The sequence below is a fragment of the Fusarium proliferatum genome, assembly GCF_900067095.1.
Source record: "Fusarium proliferatum ET1 genome assembly, contig: FPRO_scaffold001, whole genome shotgun sequence".
NCBI classification, from domain to species: domain Eukaryota; kingdom Fungi; phylum Ascomycota; class Sordariomycetes; order Hypocreales; family Nectriaceae; genus Fusarium; species Fusarium proliferatum.
The window spans coordinates 3,412,778-3,430,328 of NW_022194790.1; the positions used below are offsets into that span (position 1 = coordinate 3,412,778).

The 17,551-nt window shown below is 49.7% G+C and overlaps 9 protein-coding genes across 9 annotated transcripts; 4 read left to right on the top strand and 5 right to left on the bottom strand.

Annotated features, from left to right (window-relative positions):
* Positions 1 to 409: 409 nt before the first annotated feature.
* Positions 410 to 1,327, bottom strand: FPRO_00971 (uncharacterized protein; the record flags this gene model as incomplete). Its single annotated transcript, XM_031220514.1, has 1 exon — positions 410 to 1,327. One exon carries the CDS (start codon positions 1,325 to 1,327, stop codon positions 410 to 412), a length of 918 nt encoding a protein of 305 aa, XP_031075501.1.
* A 658-nt stretch (positions 1,328 to 1,985) lies between these two features.
* FPRO_00970 (uncharacterized protein) lies at positions 1,986 to 2,855 on the bottom strand (the record flags this gene model as incomplete). Its single annotated transcript, XM_031220525.1, has 1 exon — positions 1,986 to 2,855. One exon carries the CDS (start codon positions 2,853 to 2,855, stop codon positions 1,986 to 1,988), a length of 870 nt encoding a protein of 289 aa, XP_031075502.1.
* A 1,808-nt stretch (positions 2,856 to 4,663) lies between these two features.
* Positions 4,664 to 5,983, top strand: FPRO_00969 (uncharacterized protein; the record flags this gene model as incomplete). Its single annotated transcript, XM_031220536.1, has 5 exons — positions 4,664 to 4,828; positions 4,881 to 4,985; positions 5,050 to 5,426; positions 5,476 to 5,543; positions 5,595 to 5,983. 5 exons carry the CDS (start codon positions 4,664 to 4,666, stop codon positions 5,981 to 5,983), a joined length of 1,104 nt encoding a protein of 367 aa, XP_031075503.1.
* A 188-nt stretch (positions 5,984 to 6,171) lies between these two features.
* FPRO_00968 (uncharacterized protein) lies at positions 6,172 to 7,410 on the bottom strand (the record flags this gene model as incomplete). Its single annotated transcript, XM_031220547.1, has 1 exon — positions 6,172 to 7,410. The coding sequence occupies one exon, from the start codon at positions 7,408 to 7,410 to the stop codon at positions 6,172 to 6,174; it is 1,239 nt and encodes a 412-aa protein (XP_031075504.1).
* An 820-nt stretch (positions 7,411 to 8,230) lies between these two features.
* FPRO_00967 (uncharacterized protein) lies at positions 8,231 to 9,611 on the top strand (the record flags this gene model as incomplete). Its single annotated transcript, XM_031220558.1, has 2 exons — positions 8,231 to 8,356; positions 8,427 to 9,611. The coding sequence occupies 2 exons, from the start codon at positions 8,231 to 8,233 to the stop codon at positions 9,609 to 9,611; spliced, it is 1,311 nt and encodes a 436-aa protein (XP_031075505.1).
* Positions 9,612 to 9,902: 291 nt separating this feature from the next.
* On the bottom strand, positions 9,903 to 10,544 carry FPRO_00966 (uncharacterized protein; the record flags this gene model as incomplete). The annotated part of the gene is made up of 2 exons (XM_031220570.1): positions 9,903 to 10,159; positions 10,217 to 10,544. 2 exons carry the CDS (start codon positions 10,542 to 10,544, stop codon positions 9,903 to 9,905), a joined length of 585 nt encoding a protein of 194 aa, XP_031075506.1.
* Positions 10,545 to 10,932: 388 nt separating this feature from the next.
* On the bottom strand, positions 10,933 to 11,395 carry FPRO_00965 (putative NADH-ubiquinone oxidoreductase 12 kDa subunit, mitochondrial precursor; the record flags this gene model as incomplete). The annotated part of the gene is made up of 2 exons (XM_031220581.1): positions 10,933 to 11,090; positions 11,170 to 11,395. 2 exons carry the CDS (start codon positions 11,393 to 11,395, stop codon positions 10,933 to 10,935), a joined length of 384 nt encoding a protein of 127 aa, XP_031075507.1.
* Positions 11,396 to 11,824: 429 nt separating this feature from the next.
* FPRO_00964 (uncharacterized protein) lies at positions 11,825 to 13,451 on the top strand (the record flags this gene model as incomplete). Its single annotated transcript, XM_031220592.1, has 3 exons — positions 11,825 to 12,376; positions 12,445 to 13,052; positions 13,106 to 13,451. The coding sequence occupies 3 exons, from the start codon at positions 11,825 to 11,827 to the stop codon at positions 13,449 to 13,451; spliced, it is 1,506 nt and encodes a 501-aa protein (XP_031075508.1).
* Positions 13,452 to 15,901: 2,450 nt separating this feature from the next.
* Positions 15,902 to 17,137, top strand: FPRO_00963 (uncharacterized protein; the record flags this gene model as incomplete). The annotated part of the gene is made up of 2 exons (XM_031220603.1): positions 15,902 to 15,959; positions 16,014 to 17,137. 2 exons carry the CDS (start codon positions 15,902 to 15,904, stop codon positions 17,135 to 17,137), a joined length of 1,182 nt encoding a protein of 393 aa, XP_031075509.1.
* Between the last annotated feature and the right edge of the window lie 414 nt (positions 17,138 to 17,551).

The following is a 17,551-nucleotide window of genomic DNA, read 5'->3' on the forward strand; positions in this document are numbered from 1 at the left end:
GAGATTGTATCTCTCTATAAGCAAGGCGTTGAGAAGATATGCATAGCGGATGGAGTTGGGCTTCTTTGTTTTCGATTCTTTTTATTTCTTGGAGCCACATGTCCATGGTTCTGGTTGTGAATTATACAGGTACAGATTCTTTGATGGTTCAAAAGACCAACTACAACGGACAAATAGACCTGACAATGTATACAATTCACATCATGTTCCCCTTTAAACCGTGTTCTGGTAGGACATGCAGATACTCTTTTCTTCTGTAATACTAATAGCTAATAGCACAGATCAAATGACTATTATTGAATAATTAACCACATGCAGAGATTCCAAACTTCTGCTGCGGCGCCATTTCAATGGTCGTTGAAGCTACCCATACTTAACTCCTGACTTATCCTGGTACTCTCTCTGCTTCTTACCATAATGACCTCCTCACCACCGACCCAGGAGGACGCGGTCCATCACAACGGCCCTCCCAGCACCTCTGACAGTAATCACCAGGCCCACCATCCTTAAGAGGGGTGATGCAAGCGCACTCTTCGATTAGATAATGACGACAAAAGAAATAGACACCTGTACGAGGCGGCTGTGGAGGAACTTCGTCCTCTTTTGATTCCGTACTCAAAAGCCCACGTACGCCGTCGACCAGCTGTTCCGAGAACGATCGTTTATTAGGTGTTTCTGAGGCAGAGTTTGGCCGCGAACCTCCCTGATTCCCTTGCTCGATCTCTGGTGAAGAGTGATCCGACTCAGGAAGCCGCGGGAACGAAACAAGGTTGTTAGAACAGGAGCCGACAGCGGGAGGACCAACATAGTTCCCTGCTTCATCGTAGTGGTCTGATGGGTAGGTTTGTCGAAGACTGCGGCCGCCATGAGAAACAGAATATGCCCTACGGTTCTGATAGCTTGTGGCATATCGACCAGGTTGGCTGAAGTTTCCAGAATAAGAACCTCTGGGCAATTCATGTTCAGAGCAAGGGATGCTCCTGGGCTGGTCGCTTCCAGAGTGGTAGCCTCTTCTGGAATACACGATAGCCCGAGGGTGAGTACTGCTTTGGCTTTGAGGAATAGGCCTAGGACGCGAGGCGTTTGTTCGAGGATTTGCCGTGGTATAATATGTTCCGTGGGGACTCGGTCCTTCTATGTAGTAGGACTCCTCGTCTGTGAAATCTCCTTCCTCTGCTGCAGAAAAGTCCCCTGAGCAATGCGTATAAGTGATTCCACTTGTGGACGATGCATATCTGCGAGGCTCAACATGGCCATAGTCGACCTTACGGTATCCAGATTGCACGGTTTGGGCATGCGACGCGCTGTGAGTGCGTCGATGAGACATATTCGCTCCTCGGACCTATCTCTCTCTGTTAGTTCTCTCGATCGGGGCTTGAGAAAACCTACCTTGGTCTTTTTATGATCGTTATAATTTGTTTCTTGCCTCTTGTGCAGTGTGCTCGGTAGTTACAGAGCAGATACCAAAACAATTGATCACGAGAAGCTATTCTGTCGTACAGGTTACGTTACCATCGGGAGTGTTCCAGCAGAGCTTCTGGATAGTGTTTGTGTGTGTGGCTTAGAGTCTGACCTGAGCGGGATGGTTTATTTATATATCAATATTCAGCCGATGCTAGCGAGGCCTTTGGCTGTTCGATTCGTCGATTGATAGCATTGTTTCGCCGAACATGGAGTGTGCTGAATGGAGGTGCTTGTTCTCTTGTACGCCACGAGGAGACATCAAGCTTTGGCGAGCAGGAGCACGAACAGGCGCCTAGATCCGTTGTAAGAGGGAGGAATAAAAATTATATCGTGGTAATAAAGAGTGACAAGGCCGGACTAAATGCGTACGTGATTCATGTCGCTCAGTGGCTGTCATTCAATGGAAGCAATCTCAAGGTTGTGCAACGGGTCACTCTTTATTTCGTCTAGGATTCCAGCCTACAGGACACAGTAATATCTAGTAGCGGTAATTCAGCTCTAATCGTAGATGTCTGATCCTTTCAGTTCTTTTCGTCTGAGTCCCAGCCCTGATAGTGCCTCAGTTTGATGAGATAGTGATAGTTGTGCACTCTTCTCCCATTAATCGCGGTATTCTCAGTATCCAGCAAGGCGATTTCTTTGATACTGAAGACCGCAACACGAGTCATGTGAGGAACATCAGGGTCTGGATGCTGCGACTCAACGAAGCGCATGTTGAGCGAGATTATGTGTGGGTGCCCTTCCTGGGCGATATCAACGCGGACGGAATCATGCCAGTCCAGCGGCGGGATAGGTCGCTCAGGGACCACATTCTCCACGCCCGAGATCATCATCATCATGCCATTATCATCCTCGTAGTCGACTTCGAAGGTAAGTTTAATACATGTTGCGCTGCCGAAGGGAACTCGAAGGTAAGATTTGAGATCAGGGTAAAGCTCCATGCCTCTGCAATGGTAGATACCTTCGGGGTGCCACTCTCCGATGGGTCCTCCAGAACCCATTCGAACTTCAACACCGGTATATGAGCGCTGGTGTCTCAGAGGTATACCCGTGCCAATAACGGCGTGGTGATGGTTCCAGGCGTACGCATCTGTGCTGTTGTGAGGGAAGAAAAGGTTTTGGATTCCAGAAGACCACATGGGCCTTCTGATCGGGGGAAGTTCGTTCCAATCAGCGGCATCGACATCGTTGTAGACGAAGATACGGTGGACTGTCTTTGAGATATCCTTGATAAGGGTTTCGGCGAGGACGCAGCGTGACATTGAGTAGAAGGGTCTCTGCTCACTGTCTATTCCGAGAAGATGAGGCTCGCCTTGAGGACCTCGCCCGCTGATGGACTCGAACATTACGGTGCGTGCCTTTCCGGCCACCTCTAATGAGTTTTCCGCCATTTATCGACTCCTTGGCTTCGTGAGAGGTTAGTCATGTTGGCTATCATGTACTTCGGGGACTTACCACCCTTCGCAGACCGCAGACTTGTAGGATCTTCCTCCTTTCTCTGTTGGCGAAGATTATGCATATGGAGGATGCAAAATCTACCTACCTTAAGTTAGGTAGTTAAATGATCGACTCCTCATGGTTTGATAGTTATAGTCTAAACACAATGGCAGATGTGCGAAGCAGTGCCAACAGTTCCTCCCCCCACCAACAAGTTCAGTCTATACAATAGGCCCTCAGGCTTTGGGGTCCAATACAAAAAATTACAAACATCTACGAGGACTTTTTGCTGCCTGCTTCCTTAAGAGGTCACGTTTGGTTTGACACTAAGTAAGCGGGATTGTTGTTTTCTTCACTCACCACCAAGTAAACCGATGTTTATATGAAGTCATGAAAGTTTGGCGGGGCGGAGACAAAGTCGAGATGATACTCAACAGTGGGGATAAGCCAAGCTCCTCTCGATGATCGTTGTCAGTTCTCACAAAGATAGCTTGGACAAGGCCTCGGTGCCCCCGGGGGTACAGCGGCTGGAAATGTGGGCCTGCTCGGTCTCCTTGTCCGCATCCATCGGAGCTACAGGGTATCATCCACGTCTAAAAACAGCAACTTAAGCGAAGTGCCTCATGATTACCTCGTGCTTTGATCGCTTTAAAGCATGTTTTAGGTGACAGCAGAAACGGCTATTGTTACGTGAAATTGTAAAATGTTATCTATGGAATGGATACAATGATGTAAAATGAACCAAGAGAATCAAGGCTTCTGCAGACTTTTTTTTAATGTTTTTGACCACACATCTCATCTCATTTTATAGTGTTCCATAGGGAAGTTAGATCGATGTTGTAAAATCTTTGCATATGGCATGGAGGAGAAACAAGCTGCCTTTTGTGCCAAGCACCGTGGAAAGTATCAAGATAATGTCCTACTGATATGAAAGCAACTATAAGCATAATATGTTTTTCAAATCTCGATTTGAACCATTTTTTACCTATTCAATGCCCTCGTGTGACTTAGTCGTTGCCTTTTCTGTTGTTCCTGGATTATCCTTGAATTCACCTGCAACAAACAACATGATGGAACAAAGTGAACCAGAAGGAAAGCAGACCGCAAGTCGCCATTCGCCGCGATTCACCAATGTTTAGACTTTTCGTCTAGGACAAATGAATCATTCTGTTTCCACTTATTACAAAGAGTCATTCGCAGGGAAGAAAAGCAAAGTGTAGACCAGCACCGAGGGAGCCTACAGAATAACACAATATCTTCCAGGTGCAGAAATCAGATGAAGCCAATGTCAGAGACTTTGAAAAGAAACTCTAGTTGTCATCTCCTATCATAAAGTTACGATTGAACACCCCGTAGTAGCTGGCCGTCCCTGGGTAGCAAATTGCTGATGTAGCTTGAAGTGATATAGCTGACTACTTCACAAATGGATGGCCTCAAGCAAGCCGTCATTACTGTGACGGCTGAGATAGTTTGTTGAGTACTAGGGAACCCAGGATTGATTCTCTGGATATCATGAGCCATAATTGGAGGTCTTTCCTGTTATTAATATATTGTATACCATTAACCCCGTGCACAAAAGCAACAAGAATGCAGAGTCTTGTTTCTAGTGCCCCCGGTCGAAACCGAAGCCAGATCAAGAGACTCAGAAAGGGTCAAGTTTTTTGTTACAAATCATCCCTCTCCGGACCAGTTTCTCCACGGTGCTGGCGTCTCAGTGTTACTATAGCACTGAGCACATGCCTCACGTCTTCAATTGTCCATGATGATCTCGGAGGATATCCCGAGCGAGAGCAACGCAGTGCTGATTTACGCCCCAAGCGTTGCTTTCTTCGTTGTGACGCCTATCTTTATCCTTTTCCGCTTTTGGAGCCGTGTAGCTAGGCGATCGAGTCTGGGTTGGGATGACACAACCATCATTATATCCTTTGTAAGTCATGCCTGATACTGGTACTCACAAAGGGCCGACACTAACAAAATAGTTCTCGGCCTTGACGGTACAAACTGTCATGGTAGTGTCCTGCAGCTACGGATTTGGTCGTCATATTGAAACCTTGACCACAGATGACAAGTTGATGGCACTCAAGGTGAGTAGCATCTACTACATAACTTCAACAACAATTCACTTGATGATAACTCTAACTCCTCTAGTTATTCTATGTCGCCCAGATATTCTACAAACTCACTGCGAATCTCGCCAAAATATCGATACTCCTACTATATCTCCGCATATTTATCCAAAAATGGTTCCGCAGGTGTTGCAATACCCTCATAGGCACCATTGCCTGTCATATGTCTATAGCCTCAGCCTTATCAATCTGGCAGTGCCAGCCGCTCAGGGGTGCCTGGGACAAATCTATCCAGTCAACTTGCATTAGCCTCAACAAGAACTGGCACGCGAATGCTGGGTTTTCCATTGGCACCGATACCTTGATATTGATGTTACCAATGCAGCCTATATGGATAAGTCAACTACCCGTCGCGCACAAACGTGCACTCATGATAGTTCTCACCATGGGCGGCGGTGTGTAAGTGAAATCCGGCCAGACAAGTACTAGGTGAACTCATTCTACTTAGTGTTATAGTGACATCCATCGTGCGCATGACAACCCTCGATCTGGCAACCAAAACTCTTGATACGACATGTACGTGTCTTGTGTGAAAATACAAAGTTGAACTCACTGACAGTGTTCTAGTCGAAATTAGCTCCACCATGTGGACTATAATCGAACAGAATTTAGCTATTATCTGCACATGTCTCCCTATGTGCCGCATCCCCATCGCTATTATCCTCCCATCATGTTTCCCTAATTCAAATTCAAATAAATCTTCACACAGTGTTTCTCAACGCATAGATGGAACTCGAGTTCAGACTGGAGCTTGGAATCCTTATGTTGGGCCTAGAAGTGCACAAGGTCTTATCCGAAGTGTCGTCCTTCCAAACGATGAAGCAAGCGAGGCAGTCATATTGGGCTCTTTAGAAAGAACTGATACGCCGTCCACGTTGGCAAGTGCTGCTGGTGTGATAAGAAAGACTGTTGAGTATGGGGTCACATACGAGGCTCACCCAGAGGCCAACCCATAGGTAGTCTGGGGCAAGGGGTATATGGCAAACTTTCAGGTCTATACATGCTGTTTTTCTCTTTATTCTCATCTTGTCAACCATCTAAAGTCATACTATGGGTGAAGCTTACTTGGGGAGAGCATAGAATATTTGATCCATGTATTCTTTTTGTACAGATATGATATACACTGGAGGGAACAGCGGAGAAACTAACTCATGCCCTCCATAAACTCAACGCGATCAAGAATCATCTGACGGTAACCCATGTACTCCTTCAGACCCTCCCACTCAGGGCCCGACTCCTCTCCATGCCTCCAGGGCTCCTTGAAACCCCAGGCACAAGCAATCTTGTCCATAGCAGCTCGCTCCTCTTCCCTCAGCCACCTGAGACGCAGTGGTGTGCCAGGCGCCCAAGTCACACGCTTCATCTGATCCTTGTTACTTAATTTAGCAATCATACCCATTGATCCCACGACCAAGAAATATCCAGAGATACCAGCAACGCCGAGGCCTGTTGCTGTGGATATATCCATAGTGTTCTGCCAGTAGGCAGCATATGCTGAAGCAAGACCAAAGATACCAAAGGGAAGAGAGCCAAGGGCGAGAGCAGGGGTAGTGGAGTGCTTGATAAGCTTCTGACGTTTGAATGCGGGAAGACTGAAGGAGGCCTCAACAACGCCCAGTGCTGAATCTAGATTCTTGGCGTCAATAGCAGTCTGCAAAGCCATATCGGCGACGCCTTTCTCAATCGCTTTGACTGCAGCGTTGGGGTTTGAAGCCACGTATTGGACCACTCCATTCTTGACAACCGGCTTCTTCTTGGTCGCAAACATCTCGAACACGGCAGGAAGCGACTCAGGCCGGCCTAGCGAGGCCTGAATAGCAACGTAGAGTTCAAGGAAGGCGGGTGTTATTTCGACATTGGGCTGCGAAATGATTGCATAGGCCGAGTACGAGATCTTTTTGACGCTATCGGCAAGTTGGGGGTCCATAGAATTTGGCCTTTGGCCAGTTCGCTCTGCTCCCAGCTCCATGAGCTTTGATGTGGACGTCCGCGATTGAGCCTCGGCCCTGTGGATTTGAGGTTGGAGGGCTTGAGCAGCCTTGAGGCACGTCTCAAGGGCCGCAGTCGTCAGTTGCTTCGCCGGAATTCCATCTGTGGCCAGGAATTTCTCCTTTGTGCTCTCTACGATATTTGCCAGTTGTGTCGGATCAGTCAATTGTCGAGGGACTTTATCGGCATCGGCCGGCTGGATATTGAGGTCTGGGTATGTTGATGCGGTCGCAGCCCATCGTGCACGCGGCCCCTTTATCGTTGTCCTTCTCCTATGGCGAATGGCAGCCAGGAGTGTTCCGCTAATGAAGGCTTGGTTTGCGATTGTCGGTGTTGGTGTAAAAGCGCACCGATGGCAGATATTGCCAATGTGCCGGGTACCGACTCGTGACATGGTTGTGTGTCCAAGAGATAATGGCCAGTTTTGGTTTCTAGGGGCCCCAGCCGTTTCTTTATCCCCGATTGCCCACGTCCTTCTTAAGTAAAAATCTTCCGGTCTTGTTTGTCGTTGATGCTATTTAGAACCCGACTTTGAATTTCGCAGCCATGATACGCGAGCGGGAAGCCCCCACCTGTTGGTGATTGGCGATTGTGATAGGCTGCTCACTTCCATGCAAATTCTAGTGGAAGCCAACTTTATAAGTCATATCGCCCGTTGAATATCTAAACAGGACCAGGTGCTGTGCTTACAATACTGCTCATCTCTCTTACAGATAATTACCTATAGTCATCCTGATTGCAGTGAAATGAATCGCTTTTTCTGGCTTATGTTGTCATGGTCGCATCAGTGAAGCTCTAAATAATCGAAGCCTGAGATCCATATCTTCAGGAACTTTGGGTTAGAAGAAAGCGGGGCGAAGCCCAGACCATCCATGCCCAGCGTGTCCACTGTAAGTAGCGGTGCTGCCTTCCATAGGTTCTTTCCATGCAGCGTAAGCGTGCCATTGGCCATGACGAAACATGAGGTGGCTCTCGCCTTGGAGTATCCAAACTGATCCAGTACCTTGGGCTCAACCTTGACCTTTATATAACCGCTCCTTGGCTGGTCTTCACATTCACTGTTGCCTCCCCAGGCTGTGTCGTAGGACTCGTATATAAGCTCAAGGTCGGGACCCCACTATCCAAGTCCGAAAACCCCGACTATCTCTTATTCTTTCGCCAAACAACCTCAACCACCCCATCCCACGCAGTTCAGGACATAGAACGACTCCGTGATGCCTCCTCCACCACCTCCTCCTCCTCCGCCGCCGCCGCCTGGTGCCATGGGTGGTCCTCCTCCGCCGCCTCCACCTCCTCCAGGAGGTCTTCCTGCCCGTCCGCCTGCTGGGGCTGGCAACAGAGTATGTTCATTTACTGCATACCTTCGTCCGTCGCTATAGTTAGCTTGACCAGAATCTGACAACTCTCCAGGGCGCACTTCTGTCAGATATCCACAAAGGCAAAGCTCTCAAGAAAGCTGTTACCAATGACCGTTCAGCACCTCAAGTTGCAAATACATCAAATTCGTCGGCACCTCTGCCTGTTGGCGGCGCACCTCCTGTCCCCGGCTTGGGTGGTGCTCCTAAGCCCCCAGGAGGCCTAGCACCACCGGTCCCAGGAGGACGAGCGAGGAGTAATAGTGATCAAGGATCTCGCGATTCGACGGCAGGCATTGATGCCGCGCCGCAGCTGGGTGGTCTTTTCGCTGGTGGAATGCCCAAGTTGAAAAAGAGCAGGGGAGGCATTGACACTGGCGCAAATGCCGATTCTTCATATCGATCGGATCCTGAATCTACTACCTCAGCACCCAAACCTCCAGCCGGCTCCGCACCAAGGCCTCCGTCAGCAGTTGCGCCAGCAATCCCTGGGCGAGGGCCTCCAGTACCGCCCCCGGGAGGAGCAGCAAACTTGAGAAAGACGACACCAGTGGGATCCAAGCCTCCCCCTCCTCCTATAGGAAAGAAGCCACCTCCCCTGCCGACGTCAAGAAAGCCTTCGTCAATGTCTCTGCCACCATCCGCGCCCTCACCATCTTCAGCGCCTCCTGCACCACCGCCTCCTCCGCCTCCTCCATCAAACAGTGCATCGGCTCCTGCCGCTCCTCCTCCTCCTCCGCCTTCTGCGGCACCTCCTCTGCCGAGTCAGTCGCCGGCTTCACGATCTTCAATACCGCCTCCCCCGCCTCCCCCGCCTGCAGCATCACATTCGACACCATCACTTGCTGCAGTAGCTGCCATTCGCGCCGCTGGTCAAGCATCTCCAAGCGCGGCGCCACCTCCTCCTCCACCTCCACCTTCTGGATCAGTACCAGCACCTCCGAGCGCACCTTCGCCCCCGCCACCAACGACACGTTCTCGAGGCTCATCCCTTCGTCAGTCCATGTTGGATCCAAGTATGTTCACTTTGACAGCCAATGGAGCAAAATCCCCAAGCCCGAAGCACTCGCCAGCACAAACGACCGGTGTTGGTGGTGGGGCCCGTATTGTGATCAACGACTCGAGGTGGCAATTCAAGGATGAAGGTTTGTTCCCGAAACCCAGGGACTTTCTAGGTGGAACAAGAAAATATAGGGCAGGACGAGGCAGCAGTGTACCGCTGGATTTGAGTGCTCTGTGAGTATCATACACCTTAGTCCCATAGAGCTGTGCTCTCTCCAACAGTTTGATGATCAAACTATGCTATTCATGATGAGATGAGCATCATGCGAATGTTAAACAGATAGGATATTCGAGACAAATATGAATCAACATATCACACAGTATGAAGTAGTCAAGGAGATTTGGTGTTTATCGTGAGATAATGCTGGTCATGAGTTGAATCTATTGAATCATTTCTTCATGCCGCGGTATGGTACAGTCGAGTTGCATACTCTTAAGTGGTGTACATATATAGATAACCGTCTCAAATTTACATAGACTTGAGGTAGTTGGTTTCCTTGATCTTGGCTCTTCTCTCCTTTCGCATCGCCTTCTTAAGCTCCTCTCGCTTTTGTGCGGCCTCAATGTTATGCTCAACCCCTCGATTCTCCTCTCCGAGGATATTAATAGACTGGCGTTGAAGAGGAATCTTAGGAGCCAGAGCCTCGAGATTACCCTCAGCCAACAGCTTGGCTTCGAGGGTCTTCTGACGCTTGGCTGCCAGTTTTCTTTGCTTCTTCGACTTGGCTTTAGTGTCGTTAGTGATGTCTTGCCTTGCGGTACGATATCAGGTATAAAACATACAGAATTCGTCACCAGCATCGGCATCCGCCGAATCGGCACTCTTCTTCAAGACTTCCAGGCAAGACCACAACCATTCTGGGTATTCGTCATCATTCTTTGCGACAGGATCTTGTCCACCCTTGGTATAGTTTAAGCCATTAAGAACAGTTCCAGGGGCACATGATGATCGTGCAGCAGGGACATCCTTCTGTGCCTCACCGGGCGCTGTAACAGGAGTCGAAAGTTGAGGTTCTGCGGAACGGAAATTCGTCGTTGTCGAAAACTGTCGAAGAATCGGCTGCGAGCGCCGCAAGGAGGTCGCGCGTAGACACCGAGCGCAGAACATCATGATTGCTGGTGGTGGGTTGGTGGGAGATGAAGTGTGACAAGGCTTGAAGTTCTGGAGAATTTTTGGACGACCAATTGGTGGAGAGCCAATGAGAGGTGACGGAAGATATAAAATGTCAGCCTTGCGCCCAATTGGAAGCCTCCAAAATGTTAAACTACAATTAATATGCATTGGCTCTTACAGGTACAGCTGTGTAGTTTCCTTATGGTTTCTTTTGATTCGTTTCTTCCTGATATATACAATTCATACAAGGTCAGATGATTGCTTCACCCTTTTTTTTGGTGAGCCGAGACACTCAAATCATGATATCTAGACCATAATTCCCTCTCATCCAAACATCACACCCATGCAATTCCTTCCCAACTCAGATTCTGGTTTAATTAAAGGCTTACGATGAGAATCGGCCGTGGTTGAGCTTGGCAATCTTGTCGCTAGTGTGAACTTTGGCAGCGAGATCAAGCTCTTGATCCTTCTGGTCGACATAGTTTTGTTGCAGGAACTTGGTGCCCTTGATCTTGTTCGTCTTCAACAATTGCAAATATCTCTCTAATCTCCAAAGTCAGTAGACGCTCAAAGCGTGCTCTCGGCAACCCTGGGGGAAAGCTCCACGTCAAAACAAACTGACCTCGGAGGTGGCCGCAGTTCTCCAAGTGGTTGACACCCTCTCGAACGTAGCACTTGTTGAGCTCCTCTCCAACAAGACGAGTCATCATGGCCCCAACCCATTGCTCTCGGATGAGGGAATCCTCGGCAGCCTTAAAGGCTTTAGTATCATCGTAATCGACGCCATTGAATGTAGGAGGAACGGTGGGCTTCTGAGCCTTAAATTGCTCGGACTCGGGAGTAGGCATGGTGAATCTGAGGCTGCCTTTTTGGCTTATGAGTAGATTATAGAATTGTAGCGAAGGACAACGCGCAAGGCTGACAATGGGACTCAGTCGATATCGGCAACTTGGGATGTCCGAGTAGCTTGAAGCTCAACCTAGGTGAATTGGATGTCCAATAATAAGCGACCTGAATTCTCAGGCAAGATCAGACCCACAAGTCCATCGACCACCTTCCCTGTCAGTTCAAAGGTCCTCACCGCCCTCATGAGCCCCACCATTTTGACGGCAGGAAAAAAAAAAGTGAGAAAAAAAAGTAGAGTCCAACCACCAGCTTAAAAGTCTGCTTTCTACATCCGCTTTCTTCCCATTTTTCTTCCTACTCATTCTCTCCCGACTAGACATTCATCTTTCCCTACCACCTCTTACCCCCTTCTACCTTAATACATAATCACAATGGCTAAGACAAAGACAAAGGAGAGCAAGGCCAAGGTTGCTGAGCCTCTCAGCACCGTCAAGGCTGGAGGCATCACCAAGCCTTCCAAGTCCTCCAAGTCCAAGTCCAAGGAGCTTGCTAAGGCTGCTGCCAAGAAGGTCACCAAGGAGAAGGACACCAAGAAGAGCAAGAAGAAGGCCGAGCCCGAGTCTTCTTCCGAGTCTGAGTCTGAGAGCGAGTCTGAGGCTTCCGACTCCGACTCTTCCTCCTCTGAGGAGGAGAAGAAGGTTACTAAGAAGGCTGTCACCAAGGCCAAGGCCAAGGCTGCTGAGTCTTCATCTGAATCTGAGTCCGACTCTGGCTCAGACTCCGACTCCGACAGCGAGTCTGAGGAGGAGAAGCCCAAGGCTAAGGCTACCAAGGTCAACGGTACTGCTAAGGCTGCCGCTCCCGCCAAGAAGGCTGAGTCTTCTGACTCATCTGACTCTGAGTCTGGCTCCGGTTCTGACTCTGACTCGGACTCCGACGATGAGAGTGAAGAGGAGAAGCCCAAGGCCAAGGCTACCGAGAAGGCTGCCGAGAAGGTTCGTACACACAAACTCTATATACTGAAACTACTTCTTACTAACTCCATACATAGAAGGCCGATTCTTCTGACGACTCCGATTCCGACGATTCTGAGGATGACTCCGATGACAGTGACAGCAGCGACTCTGATGAGGAGGCCGGCGCCAAAATTGAGAAGACCGAGGAGGCTCCTTCGAAGAAGCGCAAGGCTGAGGATGATGGCGATGCGGATGCCAAGAAGACAAAGACTGACGAGGCTACTACCCTCTTCGCCGGCAGCCTAAGCTGGTCCATCGACGACAATGCCCTCTACGAGGCTTTCAAGCACATCGAGGGTCTTGCCAACGCCCGCGTCATGACTGAGAAGGGTACTGGTCGCAGCCGTGGCTTCGGTTATGTCGACTTCAACGATGCTGCCTCTTGCACCAAGGCCTACGAGACCATGCAGGGTGTTGAACTTGAGGGCCGTGCCATCAACCTCGACTATGCCAACGCTCGTCCCGCTGATGCCAACCCTCAGTCTCGCGCTGCCGATCGTGCCCAGCGTCATGGTGACACTGTCAGCCCTGAGAGCGATACCCTCTTCGTCGGTAACCTTCCTTTCGATGTCGACCAGGACACCGTCCGTGAGTTCTTCAGCGATGTCGCTGAAGTTGCCAGCGTTCGCCTCCCCACCGACCCGTAAGTAGCAATATTCACTCTGCCTCTGCGTTCCTGTTACTAACTCTGAACAGTGATAGCGGTAACCTCAAGGGCTTCGGTTATGTCAGCTTCAACTCGGTCGAGGATGCCAAGCAGGTCTTCGAGGCCAAGAATGGTGCCCCTATTGGCAACGGACGTATGTCCCGTAGCGTCCGCCTGGACTATGCTAGCAGCAGACCTCAACAGGGCGGCGGCGGCGGCTTTGGTGGTGGTCGTGGAGGTGGTCGCGGTGGCGGCCGTGGTGGCTTTGGAGGCCGTGGAGGTGGTCGCGGTGGCGGTGGTGGTCGCGGCCGTGGTGGTGGCCGTGGTGGTAGCTTCGGCACTGGTGCTAACCGCACTCCTACCACTTTCTCTGGCTCCAAGATTTCTTTCGATTAAGCGTGGGTTGATGCACAACGGTTGCAAACTGAGGGCTTCTGGCGGGTTTACCAATAAGTGGGCTTTTGTGGGCTGTTGATTCAACACAAGACAAAACTCCATCATGGAGTAGTGGGCTTTGAGAATACGCATCACACGCGTAAAGCAGTTATAGACCTGGGGGCTATTACACTTGAGGGACCGTGGGCTCGTGGCATCTTCATAAAGCACCTTCCTGGTGTCTTTGGCTTCTTGATCAAGCCTGTCTTCAAGGCAGACACCACGTGGGCTTCTGAGGGATTTGTTAAACCATTGTTTGGGACGAGGCTCCCTCTGTCTTCCAGACATTGTGGAGTGGACCAAGTCGGTTCTCGCGAACGCTCTTGAGGGTCCCTGGGGGCTTTTCGAAAAGATACGACCATGCCTATGTCTAACCTCAGAACCAGTTGACGACGATCTCCTGCCTTGACGACTAGACCATCTTGATTTCTTATACCATGTACACTGTTTCATCGTTTGATGTTGGTGAGTATACCACTGCCGTTATTCTTTCGATTTATGTAGCAACGGGATAGTCCACATCTCGATTCTAGGGGCGCAATAAAAGTTCAATTATGTTTGTCTCAATGACGTCCAGGGGTCTTTTCAAGAGTGAATGTATCTGCAGTATAAGGTATAGTAGCTTGAGTAGTGAGTCTTTTGCAGCGGTATCTTATGATATTGTCTTGGAGATCATGTGTTCTTTACATATGACACTCTGGACAAAACGCTCAGTTTAGGGGTATGAGTCCATCTTGGATCGAGTATAGCACAGGGGCAGAAAGCTCATTCATAACATACTGCCTACGGTACTGTTGCAGAATTTCAGGATGCAGCTGTAGCCTATCAAAACGTGCAGGCCAAAAATTGATATGTGCAGCGTGTGATAGCTGTGTCACATAAGCCGCGAATCAGATGGACGGTGGGGACGGAGTGACCAGTCTCGAGATATACTACTTACGCGTGAGCATGCCAACATGGTGCTTGAACACTGACAATCCAGGCGCATTTGGTGGGAAAGATGGAAAGAACATGATGAAGGTCAGTCTTGAAAGTCAGCTGCCAGGTACGGTGAGGTGAGGTGTCAAGCTACCTACAGTACCTAGGTAGTAGGTACCTAGGTAGTAGGTACCTAGGTAGTTGATATTCAGGTAACTACTAAAGTTACTAACCATTCCCGGTTGATACACGATACTTTTAATCTGGGCTCCAGTTCTGATATTATTCAAAAGCTACAGATAACGCAAACACATAAAGCATTGTAATAATTAACAAGGTCAGGTTTTGCTTGGCCCGGCTGCCGTGTTGTACTGAGGCGGTGGCTGGATGATCGTTGCGACATCACTTTCAAGGTCGACAGGGAATAAATGGTCCAGGGTATTGTTCCATGATTATTTGTTTCACGAATAATGCAGATCCATAAAAGTCGACAGGTCTATGAGCCCAGAGCTTAGTAAAGGGTCTTCAACTATCCACGTCGGCACAGGATATCATAAGAGGCATCGAAAGACTTTCCTTCATGTTGAAACATGGTCAAGCTGAACAAAGTAAGTACTACGAGGTACATTTAAGAACATGGGCCGGAGGATACCTAACGTCTATCAGGAGCCCCAGCCAGCCCCCTTTCCTCTTCCATCTGCCTGCAATCCTCTTTACGGTGCTGGAATTTCTTTTGGGAGGTCGGCTGTAAGCTTATTTGGGTGATCTAAACCCCGCCTTGTACTCATGACCGTAAAGTTAGTAGTGTTCCGTGCTGCGTGCTCAGATGTAGGTAACGCGGGGGCTGATGTACCGATACTTATAGAAAGGAGCTTCACCACTCTCGCGACCACAGATATACAGTGTGCAACAAGAAGAGCGTCATCGTTCCAGCATTAGTACTGTTACACCAAATGGAGAACATGCCTGGCATATCGCTGTTTCATAAGTAGCTATCTACTAGTATGCGCCACGAGCCCGCACTGTCTCCCCACCCACATCACAAGTACCGTTACTTAGTCGTTATCACTGGGCAGCGAGACGTGCTCTCGTGCCTGTGACAAAGAAACACAATCGTCCACTCCAGGCTCTTGACTGCACTTTACTAACGGTTCCCCCCAGCCCCGACTTCGCTGGCCAAGAACTCGCTACTTACCTAGGTACTTTCTATCTTTTTTATACCCTCACTTTGTACTTCATCTGTCTTTCTTGTGCTTCGCCATCTTTTAACTTTTCGGCCGCCTCCTGAATAACATCACCCCATAGCCAAGAGATAAGCGAAGTTGCGCTGCTGATCTAGGTAGCATATCGAGTCCCCTGCCTTCTTGTGCTCCGCCTCGGAACTTGAATACCGTACGTCCCAACAACTCAACTTTCAACAAACTTCGATCTTCTCAGCGCAAAGAGGAGGAACAATGGACGGAGAAGGAAACCAAAGTTGGCAAGGAAATAGGATGTCTCCAAATGGAGCGAGATCGAGTCCCGGGCTTCCCTCACAGAGACGTCACGATGGTAAGTCTCACCCCGTCGGTCAAACTGTCAAAACTTGTATGTTAACTTTTCTAGAATCTTGGGTAGAAGTGGCATCGCAACCCTCATCTTCTTCCCTATCCAGTATCGGTGATGAGATTGTTACTACCGGCCTGCGCGTCGGAAATCCATATGTGCGCCGACGACGATTACAGCAATCAGCACGATCGCTCCCTCAACAGCAGACTGCTATTCATAATGTGAACGCGGCCGATTTGAGTAGCCAAGAGGAATATGACGAGAGCGATAGTGAAGATGATCACCTCCTTACCAGCTCGACCGAGAACGCTCAGCGGTCCGAGGAGGAGGCGGATGTGGATTCAGAGGCCGAGTCGGATGGTGATAACGTCACCGCGCTCGGACGTGTGTCCGATCAACCTACAGAGCCTATCTTCCGACCTCAGCCAAACGCCTTCACTCATCCATCAACGCAACGAAGAGACTCGGCTCCAGCCATCCCAAGCGCTCCTCCTTCTCATCCTCATAATGGTCTTACACGGCCATCCTTCACCCAACGATCGCAGACACGGCCCCACCGTGCCGGCCCAAGCTTTATGTCCCCAGCTGTCCGTGAAGAGAACGACGCGGCCCTTCGTGCATCCCTCACTACTCTTCTTTCCTGCGCGCATGCTGCTAGGGGTCTGCCCAAGTCAAAGGATGAAGTAGAGGCCCAAAGGACCGCCAACGCAGGTGTAGGTCCCAGCAGCCAACCCATGGAACTCCGATTTGTACCGGAGTCAGAGCTGTCAGCGGAGCCGAGACGAGCCCAACGACCCGCGGGGCCATCTCCACCCCGCAAACGGGGCTCTCCCGCAAGATCCCCTTCGCGAACCTCTGAAAGAGGCAAGCACGGCTCCGGATCGCCGACGGCCCCGCGGGCTACTAAGAAAAAGAAGGTTGCCCAGATGGAAGAGCCAACCAGCATCTCACCAACCCTTCTCACATGGGTTGTCAGCGCTGGAGTTGTCGTGCTTGTATCTGTGGTGGGGTTTGGTGCTGGCTATGTTATCGGCCGTGAGGTCGGCAAGCAAGAGGCGCTGGCTGCCAGCGTTGGAAGCGTCAACGAAACAGCATCCTGCGGTCAGGAAGTAATTCGATCTTCGGGCAGTGGACTTCGTAAACTTCGATGGAGTGCTGTCGGAAAGAGCATCGTTGCTTAGAAGACATGATTCTCTAAGTGTCTTCTGTCGTTTCGATGATAAGTGCAGACGATATATCACGAGGGTTGCGAGATTTGTTGGGAGTCGGAGTTTGTAAGACGGCCTTGACGGTTATAGTTGCGACATAAGGAACGCGGCGGACCTAACAAGACAACGTCCGCGTTTATATTACCTGACGGCTCACTATATGTAGGCGGATTTCGAGCATTGATGCAATTTGTTGCGTGCATTTATGGGGATACATGAAGAATTTGGCATGCCTTTTAGTCACTCACATATTTTATTGCCTGGCGAGTCTGCGTTTGCTCTTGGTAGATACTCTGATACTCTGATTACAGGCGTCGGTAATATTCCCCTCATGATTTTCACGATTCATAGTTTAGGGCACAGGAATAAAAAAATAGTTATACACAT